Source organism: Aricia agestis, chromosome Z (genome assembly GCF_905147365.1).
Source record: "Aricia agestis chromosome Z, ilAriAges1.1, whole genome shotgun sequence".
Classification (NCBI taxonomy): Eukaryota; Metazoa; Arthropoda; class Insecta; order Lepidoptera; family Lycaenidae; genus Aricia; species Aricia agestis.
The window spans coordinates 37,011,349-37,035,012 of record NC_056428.1 but is presented as its reverse complement, the minus strand read 5'-3'; the positions used below and the strand labels follow the sequence as shown (position 1 = coordinate 37,035,012).

The 23,664-nt window shown below is 37.6% G+C and overlaps 2 protein-coding genes across 7 annotated transcripts in view; one reads left to right on the top strand and one right to left on the bottom strand.

Moving 5' to 3' along the window:
* Nucleotides 1-11,172, top strand: part of LOC121738844 (protein bric-a-brac 1-like) — a 319,913-nt gene extending 308,741 nt beyond the window's left edge. For 2 of the 5 annotated variants that reach the window (XM_042131093.1, XM_042131095.1), the window contains 4 exons: nucleotides 703-760; nucleotides 6,702-6,968; nucleotides 8,059-8,225; nucleotides 8,402-11,172. In XM_042131093.1, the coding sequence (XP_041987027.1) occupies nucleotides 703-760; nucleotides 6,702-6,968; nucleotides 8,059-8,225; nucleotides 8,402-8,890 (981 nt within the window). In that variant the 3' untranslated portion in view covers nucleotides 8,891-11,172. Of the gene's footprint in view, nucleotides 1-702; nucleotides 761-1,696; nucleotides 2,326-6,701; nucleotides 6,969-8,058; nucleotides 8,226-8,401 lie in introns of those variants that run through there. The other 3 variants (XM_042131096.1, XM_042131094.1, XM_042131097.1) reach the window with 2 other exon arrangements.
* A 9,198-nt stretch (nucleotides 11,173-20,370) lies between these two features.
* The window catches only part of LOC121738843 (CCR4-NOT transcription complex subunit 1), a 50,423-nt gene continuing 47,129 nt past the window's right edge, over nucleotides 20,371-23,664 (bottom strand). Inside the window, exons 16-17 of one of the 2 annotated variants that reach the window (XM_042131092.1) lie at nucleotides 23,313-23,460; nucleotides 20,371-22,450 (exon numbers count right to left, since the gene is read on the bottom strand). In XM_042131092.1, the coding sequence (XP_041987026.1) occupies nucleotides 23,382-23,460 (79 nt within the window). In that variant the 3' untranslated portion in view covers nucleotides 20,371-22,450; nucleotides 23,313-23,381. The remainder of the gene's footprint in view (nucleotides 22,451-23,312; nucleotides 23,461-23,664) is intronic. The other variant, XM_042131091.1, reaches the window with a different exon arrangement.

Below are 23,664 nucleotides of genomic sequence, written 5' to 3'. Positions count from 1 at the left end.
GGTGACAGCACACTGACAGTTCAAAAACGCTGCGGTTACGTTTCACGCGTTTTACAATTTTGTCGCGGCAATACTTAGCTTGCTCCCGACAGTGATGGATGGACGTTATTTTAATACGCTGTGCCAAAATTATTGGACGTTTTTTGTTTTGTTGTATTTGGGACGTTTGTCATGGTATTTCAGAGAGAATGCTTGTGTGTTTCTATTGATTTTTTTAATGTAGACCCGTTTTGTTAGTTACGGATAAAAAATGTGCAACATTAATGCTAATAGAAGTTTGATCCTATCCAGCTACATAATAATTCTTAATGAAAAAAAATTTTTTTTTTTGAAGTGTAGAACAGCGGGGCTAAAATGGTCGCTTTGAAGAATCATGATATGAATCATATTATGATCCATTTTTCTAAAATCGCAAAATGCAACTCTGCTTGCAATTAATTTCTATATTTTTGTACTGATTTGACATTTGTCATTTTGGCAGTTTTGACAATTCATTTGCTGAGAGGAATTGCTAAATGTGACCATTTTAGGTGATTTTAGCCCCGCAGGACTGGATAGAAAAGAAGTGAATCTGACTTACGTTGTTTAAAAAAGTAAAATAGACTGAAACTGAGTCTGCCTAAAATAAAAAATATGTTAAATATTTTTGTCACGTCTTAATCCTTTATGTGCTTATTAATATGTAAATTGTGTTGTTCGCAGGCGAAATTACTTGAGAACTCTCACGCCTGGCTCGGAGCTTCCACGTCGTCCATCGCAGGTCAGTTGAAATTTCCCTCCATTTTCCTCAATCATTGTAAACGCTCAATTACATTATATACCGGCTACAATAAAATAAGATCGTATCTATATTATTAATGTCTAAATTGCTCGTAATATATCATTTATATTGCACGCCCGGTATATAATTTAATATAATATGAAATTGTGTGAAACCCCCGAGCAATCGCGAGAATGGATAAATCATTGCTTCATAGTTCTTTGTGATATAATGTTGCATTAGATTGTTGCATGCCCATATCATAGTCCGTACAAATAATGTAGTAGTTAACTGTTAACACCTCTACTGCGCCGCGTAAAATATTGCCTAGTGCGGTGGCTGGTCGAAATGTGCCTCCAACGATGTTCCCGCCAGAGTGTGGCAGATCTTTCTCAACCCACCCGCTATTTATTTTGCGAAAACGTTATGTTCTTTTTGTACCACTAAAATTATCTTCAACCCAACTTTCTGCGGTGCCTATATAGCATCTTCTTTACTTTTAATGCTGACTGCCGTACTTAGCGTAGTTTCTTTTATCATCAATGCGTGGTGGGTCTGTCATGATGTTTTGATGAGTTTTACTTTTGACCAAGAGCTGAAATAGACATTTATTTCTACGTTATCAACGCCTGAACTAGTTTTCTTGATTCGCACCCAGCTGAAGTACAGCGGCGGGCCGATCAAGGCCCGTTAGGCAGTAACGTGTTAAGATGCAAAATGGATAAGTGCCGTTCGGCGTGAGAAAATTCCATTCGTAGGGAAACAGAGAGGCTATTCGCATCATTCTTTATTGTTTTTATATAATACCTTTGAAACCAGAAGCTATTACAGAAAACAGAATTTCCACTTTATTGAAATTTCAAGTGTGAAAAAAGTCATGAAACCTACATTATTAGTACGGACTATTTAGTTTTCACGCTTTTATCTGTCATCTAGCGTTCAACGTTTTGAAGCTGAAATCTCCGACTTGGACGCAAAGTCAACTGCAAGAAGCGATCCAGGCTGTCGTCACACAGAAGATGAGGTTTACTCAAGCGGCTACTCATTATAGAATACCTAAAGGCACGTTATACGACAATATATTAGGGAAGTCGAAGAGAATGGCTGTTCTAGACGAGGCAGGCTTGAATTCTAACGAGGAGAGAATAGTTTTAGACTTTTGCTGCGAGACCAGCGTGTCTCCTTATAATAGACGAACTAAGAAATCTTTAGCGGAGGTTCTATCGTTCGTAGAGAAAATTCGTCGTGGTAGGGATCCTAGTTTTACGTTTGTTGGTCTTACAGGTTTTCGATGGTGGTGGGCTTTCTGTAAGAAACATTCTATTGTGTCTCTGTACTATGAAACACCGTTTAAAGGGAAGGTGTCGCGAGTCAAAACTGAACATAATTCCGACGACGAATCTTAAGACAATCCACTAAATTCTATTTTTTTTTTTGTTATTTAAAAAAGTTAAATATTATGGTAATTCGAACAAGCTGTATATTAATTTTGATGTAGTAATAGCCATTTGTTCCAATTCAAATACCAAGTAAGTACTTTAGTTTATACAAATTTAAATACATATTGACAGCGCATGGTAAAACTTGTTTAAGTTTATATTGCGCCGTATAACATTGATTTTGTAACTTTTTATTGATAAATAAAAGAAAAATAAAAAAATATAAGAAATAAAAAAATATTTTTCGATAATTTTCATTCATCCTTTTTCTCGATAAAACCACCATAATATACCATGTTATTGTTGTATTCACTTAATACGATTGTCGCGTACATGTAACATAGTTTCTATAGTTGCTCTACGAGGTAGACGTAAATTTTTGCATTTTTCATAGTCATTTTTAGGTTAGAAACGTAGCAAGCGGGCATTCATGAATTAAATGAGACTTTTTTGACCAATTGTTTAAAACAAATCTTCAAAATAATGTTTATTTAATTATTTGAAATTACTTTTATTATTATTATTATTACGAACATTTTAATTCTGATCAGCCTGTACACAAGGGGTTTTTTTGAGAACCCGTCTTTTTTCCAAATGACATAGTTATTTTGTTGAGATTCGGCTTGACTTAGGTTGGGTTGCACCAACTAACTTTAACTATAACTGTAACTTTAACTACAATGCAAAATGTCAAATCTTTGGTAAAAGTTAAAAATGGACGCCATCAAGACGCCATATTTAACCATAACCATAGAGCTCGACAAGGTTTTGAATGCACGTGGCGAAAAATGGAACTAACGCTGTCATCATACAAAAATGCCATTTTTGACAGTTCTCCTTTACCAGCAGCGCCCCCGCCCACGTTCATTAATAACCTTGTTGGACCAGCTGTCATCTGTCAAACTCTCCAGTCAAAGTTAAGGTTAAAGTTAAAGCTAGCCTTAACTATAACCATAACTTTAACCTTAACTTTAACTTTAACCACGCCTCTGGTGCAACCCAACCTTAATGTCTCAAGCAATTTACGGATGCTCACTAACTATACAGTATAACGTGCCTTAATACATTTAAGAATTTAGATAAGTCTTAAAGTGATGTTGTTGTATATGTTAGATTTTGATGCGAACAAACCGCATCGAATAGGCTCTCAAAACTATCATCGTTGTGATCTTTGGAAAATATAGAGTGGAAGTATTAGGTAACCTTGGGAAAGAAGAACCGTACATTTCTCATGAAAAATTTACGGTTTTGAAGAAGATTATAATTTTTTTCTTTATATTATAATAAGAGGCGAAGTAATAATAAATATATAAATTATTATTGATATGGGGTTAGAAGTTCTGTGGTTCTGTAGTTTTTTTGTAACAAACTTGCAAAATATGCTTTCAGAATGTGCAATTAAATTATTTATTATTTTGTAATATTTTTACATTCCATTAACAATATCTATAATATTGTTATTCTGATCCTGATGTAGGTGAAAAGGTGATAATATATACAATATGAAAGTTAAGGATGAAAAGAACTTAATTTACTTTCAGTTTTCAAACAATCTTACGCAATAAAACAACAGTGTTACAATGTCCGTTACAACATTAGACTAATTTAAACATTAGCTGAACTAAAAACAGCTATCTTATACCGCGAGTCAACCACATTTTGATCTCTACGAGTGTGGCATAAGGTTTATATTTGAATTAAAAGGGTTCGCAATAGTGTGGGACAAACTTATCCACCTGGTGGTTCGTATTTATAGTTCCCGGAATGGCACTAAACAGGCTGTGGTAGGCCAGAAACGACTATAAGAATGAAGGAAAGGTCAGAGTCAAATGTACCGCCCTATTACAACTAATTAATTATAAATACATTCAATATTACAATGAACTTACAAGTTTTTTGTCAGCATAATTAAAACTTTAGTACGCTTCGATAAATATATTTTATAATAAGGTAGAAAACAAAGTGGTATCTATAAATATATATAATTGTAGTACAATTAACTACAATAAAAACCGATATTAAGGTTGGGTTGCACAAACTAACTTTAACTATAACTGTATATATTCCAATTATATATATTTATATATATATATATATATATATATATATATATATATATATATATATATATATATATATATATATATATATATATATATATATATATATATATATATATATATATATAATTGGAATCTCGGAATGGCCTCCAAGGACGCCATATATCCGCTCGTACGAACGGAGGTACAATTTTCAGATATACGTATGTATTCTGAAAATTTACTATGTTTTACAATGTTATATTTTTCTTGTCGATATTTACGGATAATTAATTTTTTTATACCCTCAATCTCGTTACCTGTAGCTTCAATAAAAAAATAAACGCAATTTCTCCGGTTAAAGTTAAAGCTAAAGGACGCCATATTTAACTATAACCATAACTTTAACTTTAACCACGCCTCTGGTGCAACCCATCCTAAAACTATAATTGTAATAACACGATAGCTACAAAATGAAAGTGTCGTTTCTTCTGGTTTTATAAAAACAGAATTCGCTGCTTAGGACAAGTTAAAATACTTAGATAATGTTTGAGTTGTAAAAAAATTTTAGAAGTCACTATATTCAATCCATAACTTATTATCCAAATACAATTTACTTAATATTTTGAAACGGAAAGCCTTTACAGTTTACATACAACCGTAGGTATATTATAAAATATACCGTAACCTCATATTTCATATCATTTAATATTTATAGCTTAGAACTTGGTTTCCGTTTAATAATTTCGTAGTTATTTTACGGAAAATATGAAATTTATGAACATTTAAACAAAGTGCCTTGTAAAGTTTGTGCCTTAATGAAAGTTCTTTGATATTGCTTTAAAAAGTATACCGAATTTTTATGTAACAAAATATTATTTACGAACTAATATGTACACGTCAAGACTGATATTTTGTATTTTTAAGAACATCCATTGCTCAAATAGTTAGAACTTATAAAATACATAAAATATTATCATAATTCATAAAAGACAGAGGGCCTGTTTCAGCACTTCCTGATAAGTGCCGGATAGACTATCCACAACTTAACTTGACAGATAGAGTATGGAGAATCTGTCAAACAAGTTTCGGATAGCCTATTCGGCCCGTAGCGAGGTTAGGTACGTTACGGGTATGATATTTTTATCAGATAATGTATGGGCCAGGGCCGGGGGCGTCCATAATTATGTGACACGATTTTGAGGTTTTTAACCCCCAAAAGAAGTAGGTATGTGATTATTTTAAGTGTTTCAATATTTATATTTTTATATCATTATCTACAGTTGATACTAGAAACCTTAATATCCATGTTTTTCAATTTTGAAATGCAAGCATTTTACATTACTATTAATGTTTTTATTTAAAAAAAATGTTAGAGAACCTACTCCCTTTTTTTGTGGTAAGACCGTTAGTCTTGAGGGTAATAGTGCTACATACGTTTTGGTGAAAGTCATAAGAGATACATGATCTTAAAAGACTGAAGACAAAATCGGCAAGAAAATATGTATCAATTCTGATATTAATTTATTAGTGTACTAATTGTCACTATTTTCAGTTTTATTGAAATTAAATGCATAGACAAAATTGCTTGTTTTATTTTAATAATATCCAGTTTTTTGCAGATCCTTATAAGGAAAACGGTATGTAATGTTATGCCATTTGTCAAATGCACCTACGTATTGCGTACCCATGTCAGATTAAAAGTCCGTATGAGTAATTGTTATGTATTCATAGCTTTATTTTTGTATCATGTAAGAAGAAATAACTTACTTTCGCACCTTACGCTATACGAAGGGTCATTTTCCCGTTTAAAAATAACCGACACCATATATGAACGACAGCTCACAAATAATGGCGATTGTTTTTTTAATTTGACGTAACATCACATTAAGAGTGTCACTACGCCATAAATTACTGAATAGTTACGATAAGCAACAATCATTCCTTTATTTGTAAGTGATAAAAATACGAAAGTGTCCTTTTTTATTTATTAAACAGTATAAATGCTTGATTATAATTAGTTTTTTGGTGAAATTCACTATATCCAAAGGTTTTTGTTTGCACTTAATGTCACATTACCCTTGATTAATAGCGTGTTGTTTTTAATAATGTCATAAATTTCGTCTCGACCAAACTATGCCCATCTTTGCATAACTTTATACCTTGTATGGTTTGACTGATTTATTTCGAGGAAAAACCGTGAAAGTCGTCCTTGATTGTTATCCGGACTTGCAAAGTTTTTATTGTTTGTAAATTTAAACTATTTTGCTAAATCCAGGATTTCGTGGCTCTATAGGATATATCATATAGAATCAGTAATTAAATATTGTAAAAAATGAGTGCATAGCAATTTTCGTATCCCCAAGTTTATTTACAACATTCCCAACTTCGTACCTAATGCGATGCACAGATTGCACACTAATACAACTATGACGTCACTAACATCTGTCTTCTCATTTCCAGCAGATAGCTACCAGTACCAGCTGCAATCCATGTGGCAGAAGTGCTGGAACACCAATCAGAGCCTTGTGCACAACCTGCGGTTCCGTGAACGTGGACCTCTGAAGTCCTGGAGACCGGAGACCATGGCTGAGGCCATCTTCTCCGTGCTGAAGGAGGGGCTGTCTCTGTCCCAAGCTGCGAGGAAATACGACATACCCTACCCGACTTTCGTGCTGTACGCCAACCGAGTCCATAACATGCTTGGACCGAGCGCTGACGGAGGAGCAGGTATGATGAAACTCTAAAAGACATTAAAGATTTTCTAGACATTAAAATGTCTATGGGCAAATGAAAAACGTATCTATAAACATAGAGATCTTTAATTTAAGAAGAAGAGTACCAGTACCTAGTGGAGATGATTAAATTATTTTGGATACGTTATACGTTTTTCATTTGCAACAGTAATGCGTTATTCCTGAATAACTTTCTTTAAACTTTATTCGTAACATTAAAAGTTATTCAGAAATTGGTAATAAAAGTTAGAATAAGTTTACATTTACATACAAATATTGCTTGCGAAAATTTATTTTATGCGAAATGCAAATGCCCGCTGGTGTTGCGATGCGAAATAATAATTTGACTTACATACTGTGTTTATTTAATAAAAAGTATATTTTTGTGTCAGCTATGCATTAGTATACAAACGAATATGGATTGTTTGTCGTAATTATAAATTCTCTCGGCGTTTCTCTTTTCTCGTTTCTCCACATTCTCTTACCATTTTAGTTACTGATATTAATGAATAAATAAATGGTATTAAGTTCATTGTTTCATTATTATCTTTTTATCATGCGTATGAGAATATGGAAACCTTTTAATAAGAGTGTAAAACTGCCGCCGAGTTATGATTTAGGTTGGCTCTACATTAGTGCCGTGAATTCGCTGCGAACACGGCACGAATTTCTCGCGATTCACGTGAGCTTCGCTCTCACAAATTCGAAGCTGAAAATATTGGCGACGCGTTTTAAGACTGTTCTAAGAGCTTCACAGGACAATTGTAGAGCCTTATTATCTAATCGTAAACCCACGTCCTTCCATACCTATCAGGTATGATATATAATATATATCGTTCTCGAGGTCGCGGACAAGATGTAGACACAATGTCGATAGTTATAAAAAGTATGTACACAGCAAAATAAATAAAACAAAGTTGAAACATCAACTTTATTTTAGTTGTCCGCTGTGTAGATATTTTTAATGGTAAGAGACGTAGGAGCTTTATGGGACTTTTAGATTTATTAATAACACAACTATAACGAACAAAAGAAATATCATAGTGCGTTGCCCGTTCACGGTTTATTGTTATGTGGTATTGCAGATTTGAGGCCGAAAGGTCGCGGGCGGCCGCAGCGCATCTTGCTGGGCGTGTGGCCGGACGAGCACATTCGCGGCGTCATTCGCGCGGTCGTGTTCCGCGACTCGCACACGCCGCACACCACACACCACATCAAAGAGGAGGTGCTCCCGGTCTATCCCCCCATAACGGTATGTATTGCAGACGCGCCGGACAGATTACCTAGACGTAAGCGCTGATGCGACTCTTGCGAATCTGCTCCGCAAACGTTACTCGTCGAATTTCGTGTACGCTGAATGCGCTGGTGTTTTGCGATTTGGACCGCCTGTCGTAAACAGCTAACCATGTTGGCGTCTGCGTTTTCCAGGATGGCATGAACGTGCAGAACTCGTACGCGGTGGCGTGCGGGAACGGGCGCGAAGGTGGCGTGTCGCCGAACGCCGCGGCGGCCGCAGCGGTCGCCGCGGTGGCGCACGGCCTGCGCCGGCAGATGTGCAACATGGTGGTGGCGGCACAGCGCCCGCCCGACCACCCGCCGCACCTGGGCCTGCCGCCGCTGCCGCTGCAGTCGCCGCGCCTCGCCTCGCCGCTCTCCGCCGGCCTCGAGTCGCCGCTGTGCTCGCCGCCGCCGCCCGGCCACGCCCTCGAGCCCCCCAAGCCCGCCGACCCCTTCCGCCCCTTCGCCTCGCCGCGCCCCGACAGCCGCTACGGCGAGCGCGATGGCGCCCCCGACGTCACCGACATGGGCCCCCCTAAGACCCCCGTCTCGCTGGCCAAGAACGGCAAGGACATGACGAGCCCGGTGCCGGTAAAGATGGAGCCGCCACCGGCGGAGGCGCGAGCCGAGAACATGTGAAGCGAGGCCGCGGGAGCGGCGGGGTCCCACGCACCTGTCGGCGTGGCTCCGCCGCTGCCCGCTTACCCGTACTTCGTGCCCAACCGCAACTCCGTCGGCTACTTCTAGGCGGCGCGGGCGCAGTCGCGGATGCGGGCGCGAGCGCGGGGGCGCCCCCCACTCCCCCCCACCCGCGCCCCCCTCACTATTTAACGGAGAAACCGTATCGGCATTACTTTATCGTATTTAATTATTTAAAAGTGGACCCGCTGTGCAATAAATTGCTTGTTGTTTAGTTACGAATTTCATATTATGTACTATGAAAGAATATTTTTTAGTTTAATATTATTTTTTCCTTTGTATACATTATAGTTTGTGTATGTGTTCCAGTGACATACTTTAAGTATATTCGGTTAGCTTAGAGGAGAGGGCGGGCGGCGTGGCGCGCGTCTCGCCGCCCGCCCGCACTAGTATTACACTACAATATTATTATGTATTACTTATATTATGCTAAGCTTCTGGAGAACTAGATTCATCTGCGAGCGGAGGGATATCAAAACTTAAAACATTTGGCCGGACTCAAAAGACTGTTTGGTATACCTACTCATATATTTCAGCTGCATACATACGTCTAAGAAAATCTACGATTATAAATTAACCCTAGGCTTAATGTAACGATAAATGTAACGTTCGTTTGTTTTAAATGTCAGGTCGATGTCAATTTCTCTATAGCGTTAGTGAGTGTCGCTTCCCCCACTCGTCACGACGCGACGCGACGACGCGGCGGCGCGGCGTGCAGCGCATCACACACGTACGAGTAGACTTAGTGATCGCCAAATGTATTATAGATGTATCTTAGCCAGTAGTGAATGTTCCAAATGTTAGACTAAATTAGATGTTTCGGGGCTCAGCCGAGTGTCAGCAGTCCACCGTCTCCCCGCGGCCGGCTCGGGGCTCGCGTATCTCAACACTACACCGTTTATGTCGTAGTCATACTCTGTTATATTTAATAGATGTCTACTTAATGTGTATCGAGATATTAGTATCAAACATACGAAAAATACAAAAAAAAAATCGTCATCTCTATTATATAATATAAGATACAGTGTCTATCTACCCCGCGAAGGGAACATAATATTATACTTGTGTAATTGGGTGTCAATTTGAATTAGTGTGTACCGGCGAAGAAAGAGAGACATCGGCTTGCCCAGTAGTGTAGACGCACAGAGCGCGCGCGGGCTTCGTCGTTTCCCTTAGTGTAGGCGCACAGAGCGGGGCGCGCTTCGTCGGACTCGTTCGTGTTACGCACCGAGCGGCGCTCGGGCTTCGTCGAGCCCGTTCGCGAACGCCCAGAGCGGCGCGCGCTGGACTCTTCAAACCCGTTCGTGTAACGCACGCACAACGAGCGGGGCGCGCCCTTCGTCGAGCCCGTTCGTGTAACGCGCAGAGCGGGGCGCGCGGGCTTCGTTGGGCCCGTAAGTGTAGACGCCTGACGCATAGAGCGGCGCGCGGGATTCGTCGAGCATCCGGTGATCCCGTGACTTACGATGTAGCTAGTTTACATTTCAATTTACTTAGATTAGCTGTAACTTAGCATCGCTCGCGCCGACGTACATGCATCCCGGGACGACTTCTCCCGACCACTTGGCGTGTATTCGAGGTGTATATGTACAAATTTGATTTACGAACACCGAGCAATTATTTTGTTTATAGACGTTTCGGCGGGAAAAATTTCTTAAACGGACCTTCTTGCCGCAAGGGTATACCATTTAGACGTTGTTGGCGGACAGGAGTTGGCGTAAGCGACCGCCGCGCCGGGGACCCCCCCGAGCGCCGAGCGGGTATATAATAAGTCTTCAAGTGGCCTTGATATCTCACTATTGTTTGGAATTTGGATTATTCGATTCGGTTGAAGTTTGGAAACTAGTGTATAATAAAGACCAAATTATAAAAAAAGAATACATTCGATTCAGATAGTGTTGAAACTTTTGGCTATCCTTTTGGAAATAAAGTTAATGTAGGTGAAAATTAAATTAAAAAATATATAAGCGGCCTATACGTTTCGGGTGAATTGCGTAGATTTTTGGTAAATGTTACTACGCATATTTTCTATTGTGTAAGTTTAGGCTAATGTGTTCAAAAAATAAATTAAAATTTTTGAAAAAATTGTAGAAAGTGCCTTCCAAATTTTTGACCACAGTAAGTGTTGGAATAGGTGCGGCGCGGTGGCGGCCTTTGGCAGCGCGCCCCCTGTGGGCACAACAAATTAACACTCCCTTTTCTCCTTTTGGCATCCCTCATATTTTTGAAAAAAGAAGCGCATATTTTCCCCGGAATAATTTTGTGCACCTTGTAAAATATTTCCAAGTATTTAGGCGTAAAGTGTTCACTCGAGGGCTGTGCTGCCATCTATCCGCGCCGATGCTAAACTATAAAAGGTTAGAATATTAAAAATTCAAAATTATTATATAAAAAATAAATACATATGACTATTATATAGTAAAAAATATACTTAATATTATATATTTGGCCGGTGTGGTATTACCCTGACAGGCAAGTGTGAGCTGAACTTTCGGCATCAAAATTATTATTCTATAAAATATTATGTTAAAACGAAAACTATAAATCAGTTGACATGCATACATGGAATGTGCCATTTCTTTGAACGGAAAATGTTCTTTTATCACATTTGGATTTTGTAGTCGTAATCCTTATTTATTATACTGAATGGAGAAATATAAATTTCAATTTGCTATAAAGTATAAGTGTATGTTATTTTCGTGATAGTTAAGTAAACTTGTAGTTATAATATCGAAGCTACGACTTATGAGGCGGTTTTAGTTGGTACTATTTTCGTGAACGCGTTTTTTAATATCCTTAACAAATTGTACTGACTGCATGACAACGTTCATTAGTTATTGTTTGTGATACAAATATATTTTATTATTATAACGAAAGAACAATTATTGTACTTCACGATACACCGGTATTGCTATTTAAATATATTATTTATTTTTAGTTAAAAAAAAACTCTTCCGCCGTTTTGGGCTCAAAGTTATTCATTAATTCTACCTACGGAATAACCAAAAAGTTTTTTTTTCTCAACAAGTATTTTATTACACGACTGTTTAGTTTTAAGTAGTAATTTTCCTAGTGGGTTAATACCCATAATAGGTCGTAAGCAATATGCTCTATTACTCTATTAATATAGAGCATATTGCTTACGACCTAACTTGTATTATTTTACATAGCATTATATATATTTATGTTACTCCTGTACTATGCCAACATCTTTACGAAATCAGTTTTTAATAGTAAGGTCATATTTTATTGTATAGACATCTTTAAGTGCTACTTTGAATTTAAGTTTTATTTATATTTTATAGATCTGCTCGTTTTATTTACAATCTTTAACGGTAATTATTTTTATATTATACAATCTAAAATTTAAATCACAAACATAATATAAAACTCATTAATTACGCAGTATTCTTTTCATTGTATATAAACTATTGCAGGAGTAATAAAGTAGGTATTAAAAGCATTAATTATTGTCAGATTTAGTTGTATTATTTGCTTGTAATTGTAAGTCATGATAATAAATGTTGTAACAAATATTATGTTATCAATTATTGTTATTAGGATATGTCACGTAATATTTTTGTGTTCCTGAGCTATTTTTTTAGATTCATACTTTCATTTTGACGAGTAAAGTTCATGCTGTCAGTGTATTATTTTGTTGCATTATTATGTGTTAAATATTTAATTGTTACACATCATTTATATATCGGTTTTCATATCGTCTGGGGCGCGCTTCGGGCTATGTCATATTATATCTATCAAGTACAATTTAGTGATTGGTGTATTTCGTAATCGTATCCGTTATATTAAATCAAGTAGACAGATCCCGAGTTAAAACCTTTTAGTGACAGTTCATCCCATAAATTACTATGTAGTATGTATAACAATTACATTCAGTAATGTTTAAGTTCGTTATTGTCACCGTGTACCATTGTCTGAATGAATATATAAAAATAGATAGATTGTGGTTTCATTTCCCCCTCGCAAAAGATTAACCCTAAATAACCCTGTAAAAGACTGAAAATTATTTACTAATATTTTTAGCTGAACTTAAAAGAAACATTATACCTAGTTACTGAAAGATTTTCAGAAGCACTCAGTGTTCATGTCGCAGCCGACTGGTTTAAATAGCCGTTCAATCAAACAGCTAGCCCATTGACTGAACAACGCCATTCAATCACACGGCTTTACCTCGTTTAGTCGACTTGTTGACTACAACGTTCAACACTACAGCTAGACGACGCTTAGCCAACTGGTTTAATGGCAAATTAACTAGGGTGATAACCTAACCTACTTTTGGACTTTCTGGATTGTGTTTGTTTTTGTTTTAGCGGGGTCTGCGCCCCCCCTTTTATTTGATGACGGTCGCCGGCTGCTGCCGCAGTACGCTCGATGCGCTCGCTCGGCTCCCTCTGTGTTGTGGTCTAAATTCTAATCTAATCTAACCAATTTTCGGACTTTCTGGATTGTGTTTGTTTTTGTTTTGGCGGGGGGCTGTGCCCCCCGAACCCGCCTTTCGGGGGGGGGGGGGCTGAAAAAACTGTATTCTAACTAATTTTGAACATATTTAGCACATACAATAATTATAGCTGATTTATTATTTATGGAATTGCAATAAATACCTTGGTGATGTATTTCATAATCCCGTAATTTCTCCTCGAGTATTTGTTGTAATTTTGATTCACTCGTATGTGCCTCCATCATTTTTGTCTCTTTAATAACACTTGTAACTTTTATAAACTACTTTCTTTCCGAAAAACAACCAGAAACAATACAACAAACAACTGCTAGTTGACGCCATATTGTAAATAAAACGCACCTAGCGCCGCAGCGGTGCGCGCTGAACTACTTCAATTAGACGGCGGCTTTTGAATCAGCTGTAGTGTTGAACGTTTTGGGCGACTAAAATATTGAATGTAAAAGCTAGACGTGTGATTGAATGGCGTTGTTCAGTCAAAGGGCTAGCTGTTTGATTGAAAGGCTATTTAAACCAGTCGGCTGCGACATCCACACAATTTATGTCTTTATAAATCATAGCTTTAACGAATTTAATACGCTAATTTCTATTAGTAAGGTTTTAGTAAGGTTGTTCACTAAAATATTTGTCTAAATTAAGAACTGTAAATACAACCTCAATCCAACATAAATAAAGACGTATGTAATATATTTAAATATTCATACTTCCGTACTTAATATTGTTACGTCTACGAATAATAAAAACTAAGGAAACGTAACTCCCATAGGGACCGTGCAGAGCGACGACACTGCCACTAGTGACGAGTAGCCGAAACTTTTACGAAAATTCTATTGTCAAGCTCTAGTTATGCTACGGCAAACTATAAGATTTCTTGAGAAATTTGAGTATTTTCAAGAATTATTTCAGTGATTGTTGTATTCCCGGATGTTCATACATACAAGAAAAATAAAGGCGAATCGAACGATGTAAAATTTTACTATTTTATTTAGTTTTGAATGACTATTATTTTTGATTGCTATTATAATTAATTTCTATAACTATAAATCAAACATAACACTTAAAATATAAAAAAATACAATAAAAATGTGTATAATAATTATAATATAAGTAGTAGTTACAGGCTAAATAGTGTAAACCATTTTTATGTTCTGCTTAACATAAAGATTGACTAAGAAATAAAGATTGAAAAAAATTTATTTAAAAATCAATGTCCACCCGTGCGAAGCCGGGGCGGGCCGCTAGTAGATTATAAACGTAAATTCATTTTTGAATGACACAATATGAACCTAACCTATAACCGTTGCTTCTTTCAGTAAACATCCAAACTGGCTTCCATCTAAATTGATTCATACATACACAAGCACCGCTCATTTAATTGGAATTTTGCATCAAAAGTAAGGATAATTTGGAGAAGTCCTGCCAGGAATTCAACACTGAGGATAGTATTGAACTTGAACCATCTTGTCAAAGTGTTGGTTCTCAAAAGGATGATTCTTCAAGTAGGAAAAAGATTAATAGTGCAGTCTTTGTGTGTTATTTAAAGAATACTTATATAGTGTTTGCACTGATGAGATACACTATACGGTACTGATGAGGTATAATAGTGACAGACAAAAGTTGTAAAGATGGTATCGAGCGAATCGCAGAAGGTTGATGAAATAAAAGCTTTTTTTTTAGTGAACTTATTTTATTTTATTAATCCACAAGCATTTTCAGTAATTATTATAAGTATTTTTGCATCTTCATTATTTTATTGCAATATTTATCTAGTTTTTACTTTCTATGCTGATGGATGGTACTAATTACTTTTTCAGATATTTTCTTAGATAACTAGATAAGCTGTATACATTTTTATTCACGCTTTCGTTCTTTGTTTACGGTTAGAAACTCATCCATACTCAATATTATAAGTGCGAAAGTGTGTCTGTCTGTCAGCGCTTCACGCCCAAACCGCGCTGAACCAATTTTGCTGAAATTTGGTATGGATTTACTTTGAGCACCGGGAAAAGACATAGGATACTTTTATTCCGGGAAGATGTACGGTTCTCGCGCGATAAAATATGATTTTTGGCACAACGGAGTTGCGGGCGTCTTCTAGTCTTTTACTTTAATCCTTCGATCGCGGATTCTTGGAAATCTGTTGTTGTTCTCGCGGCCGCATGTGGCAACTTGGGAGTGTAAGTATTAAATCATTTTATAGTCTAAAACATAAAAAAAAAACACTTTAAACTAGCCGGGGTCAAAGAGAATGCGAAGCCAAAGTCACTCACAAGTTACTTCTTTTACTCGCATCGTGTCGCTGCTGACGAATTACGGCGCCCTCTATAGTTTCTGCACGGTCCCTATACTATTACCGTTTTAAATTTGGTACCTTTCGAACTGTCATGTAACGTCAGCCTTTATATCGCTCAAGGCCACTAAATATTGCAAATGTATTGAAATGTGTACCTAAGGTACACTTTTTTGACAAGTATTGTAGAGCATTTGACGGAGTTACTTTTCCTTAGTTTTTATTATTCGTAGTGTTACGTGCTAGGCCTGCTAGGGTTCGAAGAATTTGAAGAGAAAGACCTACTGACTCTCTTGAACAACTTTATTCACATACACTAGGTCACACAATGCACTATCTCCAAACAGCACTAGGACCAAACACTAAGCACTATCACTGTCAAAGGTCGTAGCCAAGTCGTAGGTTGCACTAGAATCACTTTTTGATCACTTGTTTCTCACTTCGAAGTCGCGCGCGCACCTAACGCCATCTAGTATCGAATAAGGGATTCATGTTGTCTGTGTTCACTCGATAAGTTTCGCTAGTTTGAAGCTAGATGGCTCTGTGTATCCGTAACAATATTATTAACGTCAGTCTGGGCCCGTGGTAAGTATCTAATGGATTTGTGTTACAACTTACAGGTACCAGACAACGGAAATATATTTACTTAATACTTTTATACTATACATAATATACTTATTTAAGATTTTTCTTAAATGATACACTATATTATATAATACATCCAATATGATGTATTATATATGTTACGCTCAAAGACCGAAAACGCTCAGTGAGCGAAAAAACGCGTTGTGGTAATAGTGATAACGGCCATGACGCGAAATCCGCGTCGTGGCCCTAGTGAAAACGGTCACGACGCGTTCTTGTAATCACAGAAATACCACAAACCGAAATTCGTGTCGTGGCTGACGTACTATTCGACCACAACGCGTTGTGGTAATCGAGTAAAACCATGACGCGTTCGGAGCATTTAAAAACAGCCACGACGCGAATTCGTGTTGTGGGCCTAATGAAAACGGCCACGACGCGTTCTGAAACCAAGTTGAAGGCCGTGTTCCGCAGGAGTAATTTTATAGCGCCCAAGTTTATTATACGTGGGAGAGCCATGCTTCGGCACGAATGGGCCGGCTCGACCGGAGAAATACCACATTCTCACAGAAAACCGGCGTGAAACAGCGCTTGCGCTGTGCTTCGCCGAGTGAGTGAGTTTACCGGAGGAACAATCCCCTACCCTATTCCCTTCCCTACCCTCCCCTATTCCCTTCCATTTCCATCCCTACCCTCCCCTATAATTACCCTATTCCCTCTTAAAAGGCCGGCAACGCACCTGCAGCTCTTCTGATGCTACGAGTGTCCATGGGCGACGGAAGTTGCTTTCCATCAGGTGACCCGTCTGCTCGTTTGCCCCCTTATTTCATTAAAAAAAAATTTGGTGCAACGAAGTCACCTATTTTTAAATCGCTAGTTGAATGTTCTCTTTAATTTGACTGCTCAACACGAGATGTCGCTGCTAGTATTAAAATGTTTTTAAGAATGCTATCTATATTAGACGCTAGATATTGTGTATTATATTGAAAATGATTTGCCAGAAATACATTTACAATACATTTAAGTGAGGACTAGGATAGAATTTATAATACAACCTAAGTCCTAGAATCTAGATGTATCCAGTATCCTAGATATACAGATTACAGGGTGTACCGTGTAACAAAACAAAGTGATAATACTGTTGTTTGTGTATAACTGTGTACCTTTTTTTTTTTTTTTTTTTTTGTCGGGAAATGCTATTACGCATTCCCGGTAGCGTTGGGGAAGGACCACCGGGGTATGTGGGACTTGCTACCGCCGAAGAGATGGTAAATGGCCGCAGCTGTACCCACTAAAACCCGACCGTGTTCCTACTTCCGCGCAGGACGGAGACGCGAGAGCCTATTACATGTCTTCCGTGGCTTCCGTCCGCGCTCGCCTGCCCCAGCGTCAAGAATTTTCTGATACATTTATGTTAAAGTTACTTTTTCACCCTGTATTTACTTTCGACGAGATATCTCTTTTTGTAACAATAGGAAGCTCCAGCAATACCGAAGACCACCATTCTTTTATATATTATGATAGTAGAATCATGAATCGGATCGTCGAGCGGTATTAGAAACTGATTCAATGACTGTGGAATAACATTGCATTCATCCTCCATGATTGTGGGCGTACATTAGGTGCTGAAATAAAGCTATGATTAACCAGATATCGTCAGATTTGGAGCCGATGGGTTTGGGAGTATCCACCGTACTTCCCGACATTCAATAATCTGGGCATTTTTCAGATGATTGATTTTCCACCTATCAAAATGTCCATCGTCAGTTAGACAGCGTCACTCAAAACCCCATCCGGTAGAATAAAATAGAATAGAAAATACTTTATTTGTACAACTTAAACTTAAAAACACAATAGAGGAAAAATATGTACAAATAGGCGGTCTTACTGCTAGCAGCAGTTTCTGCCAGACAACCTTTAATTACCGGTACTGGCCGCTCCAACAGATAACATATATTATGAAACTTATCTCAAAATAAGTTGCCAATAGACAAGTTAATCGCGCACGCCGTTATATACAATGTGTCCCGACTCCCGACACCGGTGTCCGATCCTTTAATGTCGTGATCTATGGCATATTTTATCGACAAATTGGCCCTCAAATTTTTTTTCTCTCTCATGGTTTTTTGCGGTTCAAGAGAGTAGACGTCGGCATGGCCTCTAACGTGCACGTCATAACGTTATCGCCGACGGAAATTTAAAATCGTCTTCATAATTAAATATCCATACTTACATTTTACTTTCCTGTGGTATCGTTTTGCCGCGGACATCCACGTTATTACAGTCACGTCCAAAAATATAAAAGCGCCCATAACCGGACGAAACCAGAGACCAACGAAACTGAAAAACCTGTGACTTTACCAGCCTTTTGGGGATAGCTTGCAAGGGTAAGGCATACGTTAACAATTAATTTCATTTAATTTGAAGTTATAGTGGTTTAGATTTGAAGTAGGTGAAAAATGGGGGCGCTAGGTAAAATAATTTATTCTCAAAGCGGGCAGTACCTCTAATATCATAAAGCAGAAAAATGTACGCTTTAATCGTGACCGTGGCAGGTCTTAAATGGTCCTCATTCATTATGATATTACGAAGTAACTTTCTGATTGGGCTATTTGCCCTCTGAATTCTGATGGCAAAATGCTTAGCATGAAACGCCAAAATTAAGTTGGCTTTTCCTCCATGGAATCGCCCTAGAACTAGGTGTCTTCCTGACTTCTGTATGTTAGTTATTAATAAAAATAGATGCAGGCCCATGGGCGTACCCAGGTTCCGTAGTAGTAAGGCCAAGTAGGCCAGGGGGGGGGCAAATCAGATTTTTCATAAGCTAGGTATTACAAAGAAAAAAATAATAATAATTTTTTGTTGTAAAAATATTGTATTGCAAACAAATGGCAAAAATTCGTATTCTTAATTTTTAATTTTTATGGATAAAAGTACTAGATAATATACTTAGTAGGGACGTCAACATGATCCAGGGGGGGCTGCTGCGGGCAGCTGCCCCCCCATGCCCCCCCCCCTTCGGTACGCCCATGCGGCTGCAGCTTTAAACTAGTGAAGGTCCGCTGTCATGCTCTATTATGAGACCTCTACAACATGCCAAAGACAATCAGACCTTGGAATAGTTATTAGCTGCTCCTAATAGTAAGATAGATATGAAAAATGACGAAATGATTCGAAGACCTAACATGCAATGACACAATTCGGTAAATAATATTTTTAGAATAGTAAGATTAATTCAGTTCACTCGTAGGTTCATTCTAATAATTATTTTAACAGCTGGGGGCAATAGTTGCTTTCGGCAACTTATATTTTGAAATATCATTTCTGAAATTTAAATCATACAGTAAATTACTGTGAGTATGATGACTTGCACGAGTGTTATTGAGAGTGGTCAATTTATATACCCATACTACGGATCGGCATCAAACTCCACTGCCTGTACCAAATGTAATCAGGAAAGATATTATATTCTTAAGTCTTTCATTATAGACGAAGTCTTGATAAAAAAATGAATTTCGCAACAGTTAATTTCTTTCCTCATAGACAAAATTACTGACCGAATTATCCGTAAGGTATTTTTACATTAAGAGGTAAGGTAAGGCTTAAGCCGTTATTCGTGTAGAAATACCTTTATTCGTCTACTAGGTGGACTCGCCAACTACATTCAAATATGGTGATAATAACATTTAGCCATTTTGAAATTATTTTAGACGATTTTATAGATAGATTGGTTTGTGGCATTGCTGATGATGAAGTATTTCTTCATTTTGAATGTAATCGCTCTGATGCTCGAACCAAATAAAAAAGTAAGGATAAATTTGTGAAACCGGTAACTTTCAACTACTTCTAGTGCCGTCGTATAAGCGCACACATTATTTGTGTGTTTTTTTATGTTTGCATAAGAAACAAGTATCGCTTTTTGACCAATCCTCGTTTTTTTTTCTTATTCAGTCCGAGCGATGATGGTGATAAAACTAAAATAATGAATCGAGTTATGACAATTCACATATAATTAGCACACAGTAAGCATTAGGCGTAAGTACACAAGTAATACCATAATTGTTGAAAAAATATTTATTACAACACAAATAAAAGTTAAAAAATTGGAGTACCTGGCTCAATTTGCTCCTAGCCTACAAGTTTAGACTTACTCCGTTAATACTTAAATTATAAACTAAATCTTTACAGAAGCGATGCGTCGATACTCCGACACAGTATACACAAGTATTACATGGTACTATTCTTCGTACCTGAGCATCAACTCAAGTATAATTTTATTCGAGAGATGCTATTGGCGCATGGGCAATATGCGGACACGAAACGAGTCATTAAATTTATACTAAAGAAAAAGTTAAAATGTTTTAAAGTGACGTTATTGTTACAATACAATTTTAACCTTTAATATGAAGATCTGTCACTCGTCTCGCAGTTTAGGCACCGCAAAAATTATACTTGAGGATGTCGGACTATTGCACATTAAATAGAACAAGCGGCATTATGGCAGACTAATGAAGAACTACTAGATTGTCCGGAGGACATAAGAAAAAAACAGATGATAAACAGGCACGGATTTAGGTATTCTAACTAAATACTTTATACTTACAAATTTCTTCATCCAAAATTAAACAAAAATGAAAACGCGATAACCTCGTACACTAAATCCGCCCCTGCACGAATGATGAAAATAAGAGTTGTTATCAAAACGTAGGCTTTATTGTCGGTAAAGACACACCGCATAGAATTAATTACTACAATAAAATATTACTTTAAATTATCACTAATTATTATAGACACCTAAGAATAATTGTTGCTTAACTTGCCTCTTATGATGCACTTGTAAGTGGTCACTCCCTGAGAGGATAAGAGAACGCACATTGAAACACTGACGCCATCTAGTTAAAATTATTTTAATTCATACAGTACATATACTAACTGATTTCATTGAGCGGTCTTGGACTTAACTTATAGCCTGTGTGCCCGCTGACTCGTCGTATGCAGCTCGACGGTGGGAGGGCACAAAGGGTAGTCGCCTGACTAGTGTGAGTAGACCTTTAGTCTCAAGACTACGCAGAAGTAACGCGACAGAAGTTATACTTTATTTTCGAAATTTCTTATATCACACGCCACTTACTTTACAAAATACGTTCAATTACGCCCGATGGAAAATCAAAATAAACTCCGGCATTGTGACGTTAATTCAAAACTTCAATCGAGTGACTTTGGCGTAGTGTTTAGAGTTTAGACAGAGCTATGGATGTGCGGAGACTCGACAACTTCCGGTCGAACACCTAATCATTAAACCTATGCACGACCAATTAACATCGTAGAGCCACGTCTTGCCAACAACTGACTATAGCATACACTTACAATACTTGAATTCAAACGTCACTTTTAATACATTATATGAACATTGGTGACATCACAAAATCCAGTATCGACATAACTATACAACAGTAAAAAATTATAATTAAAGAAACCGATTAATAATACAGGACTGGCTAATATGTGCTGATGTAAAACTAATCATAATTGGATATTAATTTTAACATTGGAAATTGATACTAAATAGGAACATGAAAATCAAGTTAAAGAGATTTTAAATAAGGCGTGCCATGTGATAAACTAATCAAACAGTGACTTTATTCTGATTAACAATTAAAGTCTTATAATCAACACAAGTAATTAAACAGAGTATTTACATATCTTTAATACCAGTCCAATGCTCAGACGAATATACAAATAAAATACAAATCTGTATCACAAAGTATAAACAGTTGAATTGAATACATTCAAAAGTACTTGAACAACTTTCCCCTATCAATAAAGATATTAACTCCCGAGGTGACGTTGCTGTCTATATCTCATATGTTGAAGACAGACAAAGGCATCCACATCATCGAAAAGTAAATATTTTTATCGACAAGGCCCTGTAAGGTCATAAATTAATCACTTGTGATTCTCACTCGAAACATTTTTGATCCTGACATATTGTTGTATGAGTCTGTATGCAAAGCCACCTGGTGCAGCCACAGTATCGGTTACTTTTTGAACAATTTATTCCATTGTAGAACTTGCTTCTGCGGCTGTTGTGGCTGGGAAGTCGACGGTTGCGGCTGCGACGCACTGCTCTGCGACGCCTCTTGGAAGCCTGAAAATGTTCAAAAATAAAAAAGATATTTAATAAATATCGGCCAAGTGCGTTTATACTCTTTGGGTACGGAACCCTAAAAACTAAAAAGTAACTGGTGACACTAGTGTTGGGACTGCACCATCGAATAAATTGATTCATAGGCATATGAGGGACCAACGTAATTTGGCTGGGTTCTGTCGATTCAATGTTAGTCGCGACCTGTCGGCTGGGTTTGGAATGGGCTGGGCTGGGAATCTACTTTTCTGATAGTACAAGTGTGTATTATAACGCCGCGCCTCCGTGGTCCAGTGGTTTAGAGCGCATCTTCGAGGTCGTGGGTTCGATTCCCACGTTGGAAACATGTTAATTCCAAGTTTGTTTAGGACAATGCAGGCTGATCAGCCCAACAAACTGATTGTCTGACAAGTAAGATGATCCATGCGTCGGATGGGCATGTAAAAAGTCGGTCCGGCGCTTGATCTCTCGCCAGTCGTGTCGGTCTTCCATCCCACTGGGTTATGAAGGCCTTCTGTTTGTGTGTCTGTATCACAGGCTTGACCACGCACTTAGCAAACTATATTACTCATCCACTCTCGTCTATTGACTCTCGTGTTCTCACGTGGTGCGCTCAAGACAGTGTCATGTCTGTTTGTATGTATGTATATTGTATGTGAGTGTAGTGATGATATGATAACTTATGAGAGTATAAGAATAGAGAGTGCTTTTGTATACTGCGCACACACTTGGGCACCATAAAATGACTCCTGCGTAACTAACTGGCCTGGTTTCAATGAAACCTGCCACCGTCAATTATAAAGTATATATAAAGTAATATTATAAAGAATTTGAATTATCGATAACATAAACAAGAGGAACTAACGTTGGTACCTTTCGCGACAAAGCTGTTGAACAACTGCTGTTGCCGGAGCGACTCCCATTGGGCTCGACGCTACTCAACCATCTCGCGCTCGCTGCCGCCGCCTACCGGCTTATCGGCGATGCACGAACGAGCCACTGACGCGAACAATCTAGGAAAAATTCATGGTTAAAAATTCCGTGTGCTATCGCGCTCATAAAGACATCCTAATAAGGAATATTCGTTACAATTCATTTTAAAGCACAACTATTAGAATGGGTGGCTATAATGATAGCATCTATGTCACTACAACTTCATAAAGATAAAAATTTATAAACGTATCTGTGAAAATACAAAGTTAATAAAGAATTGACAA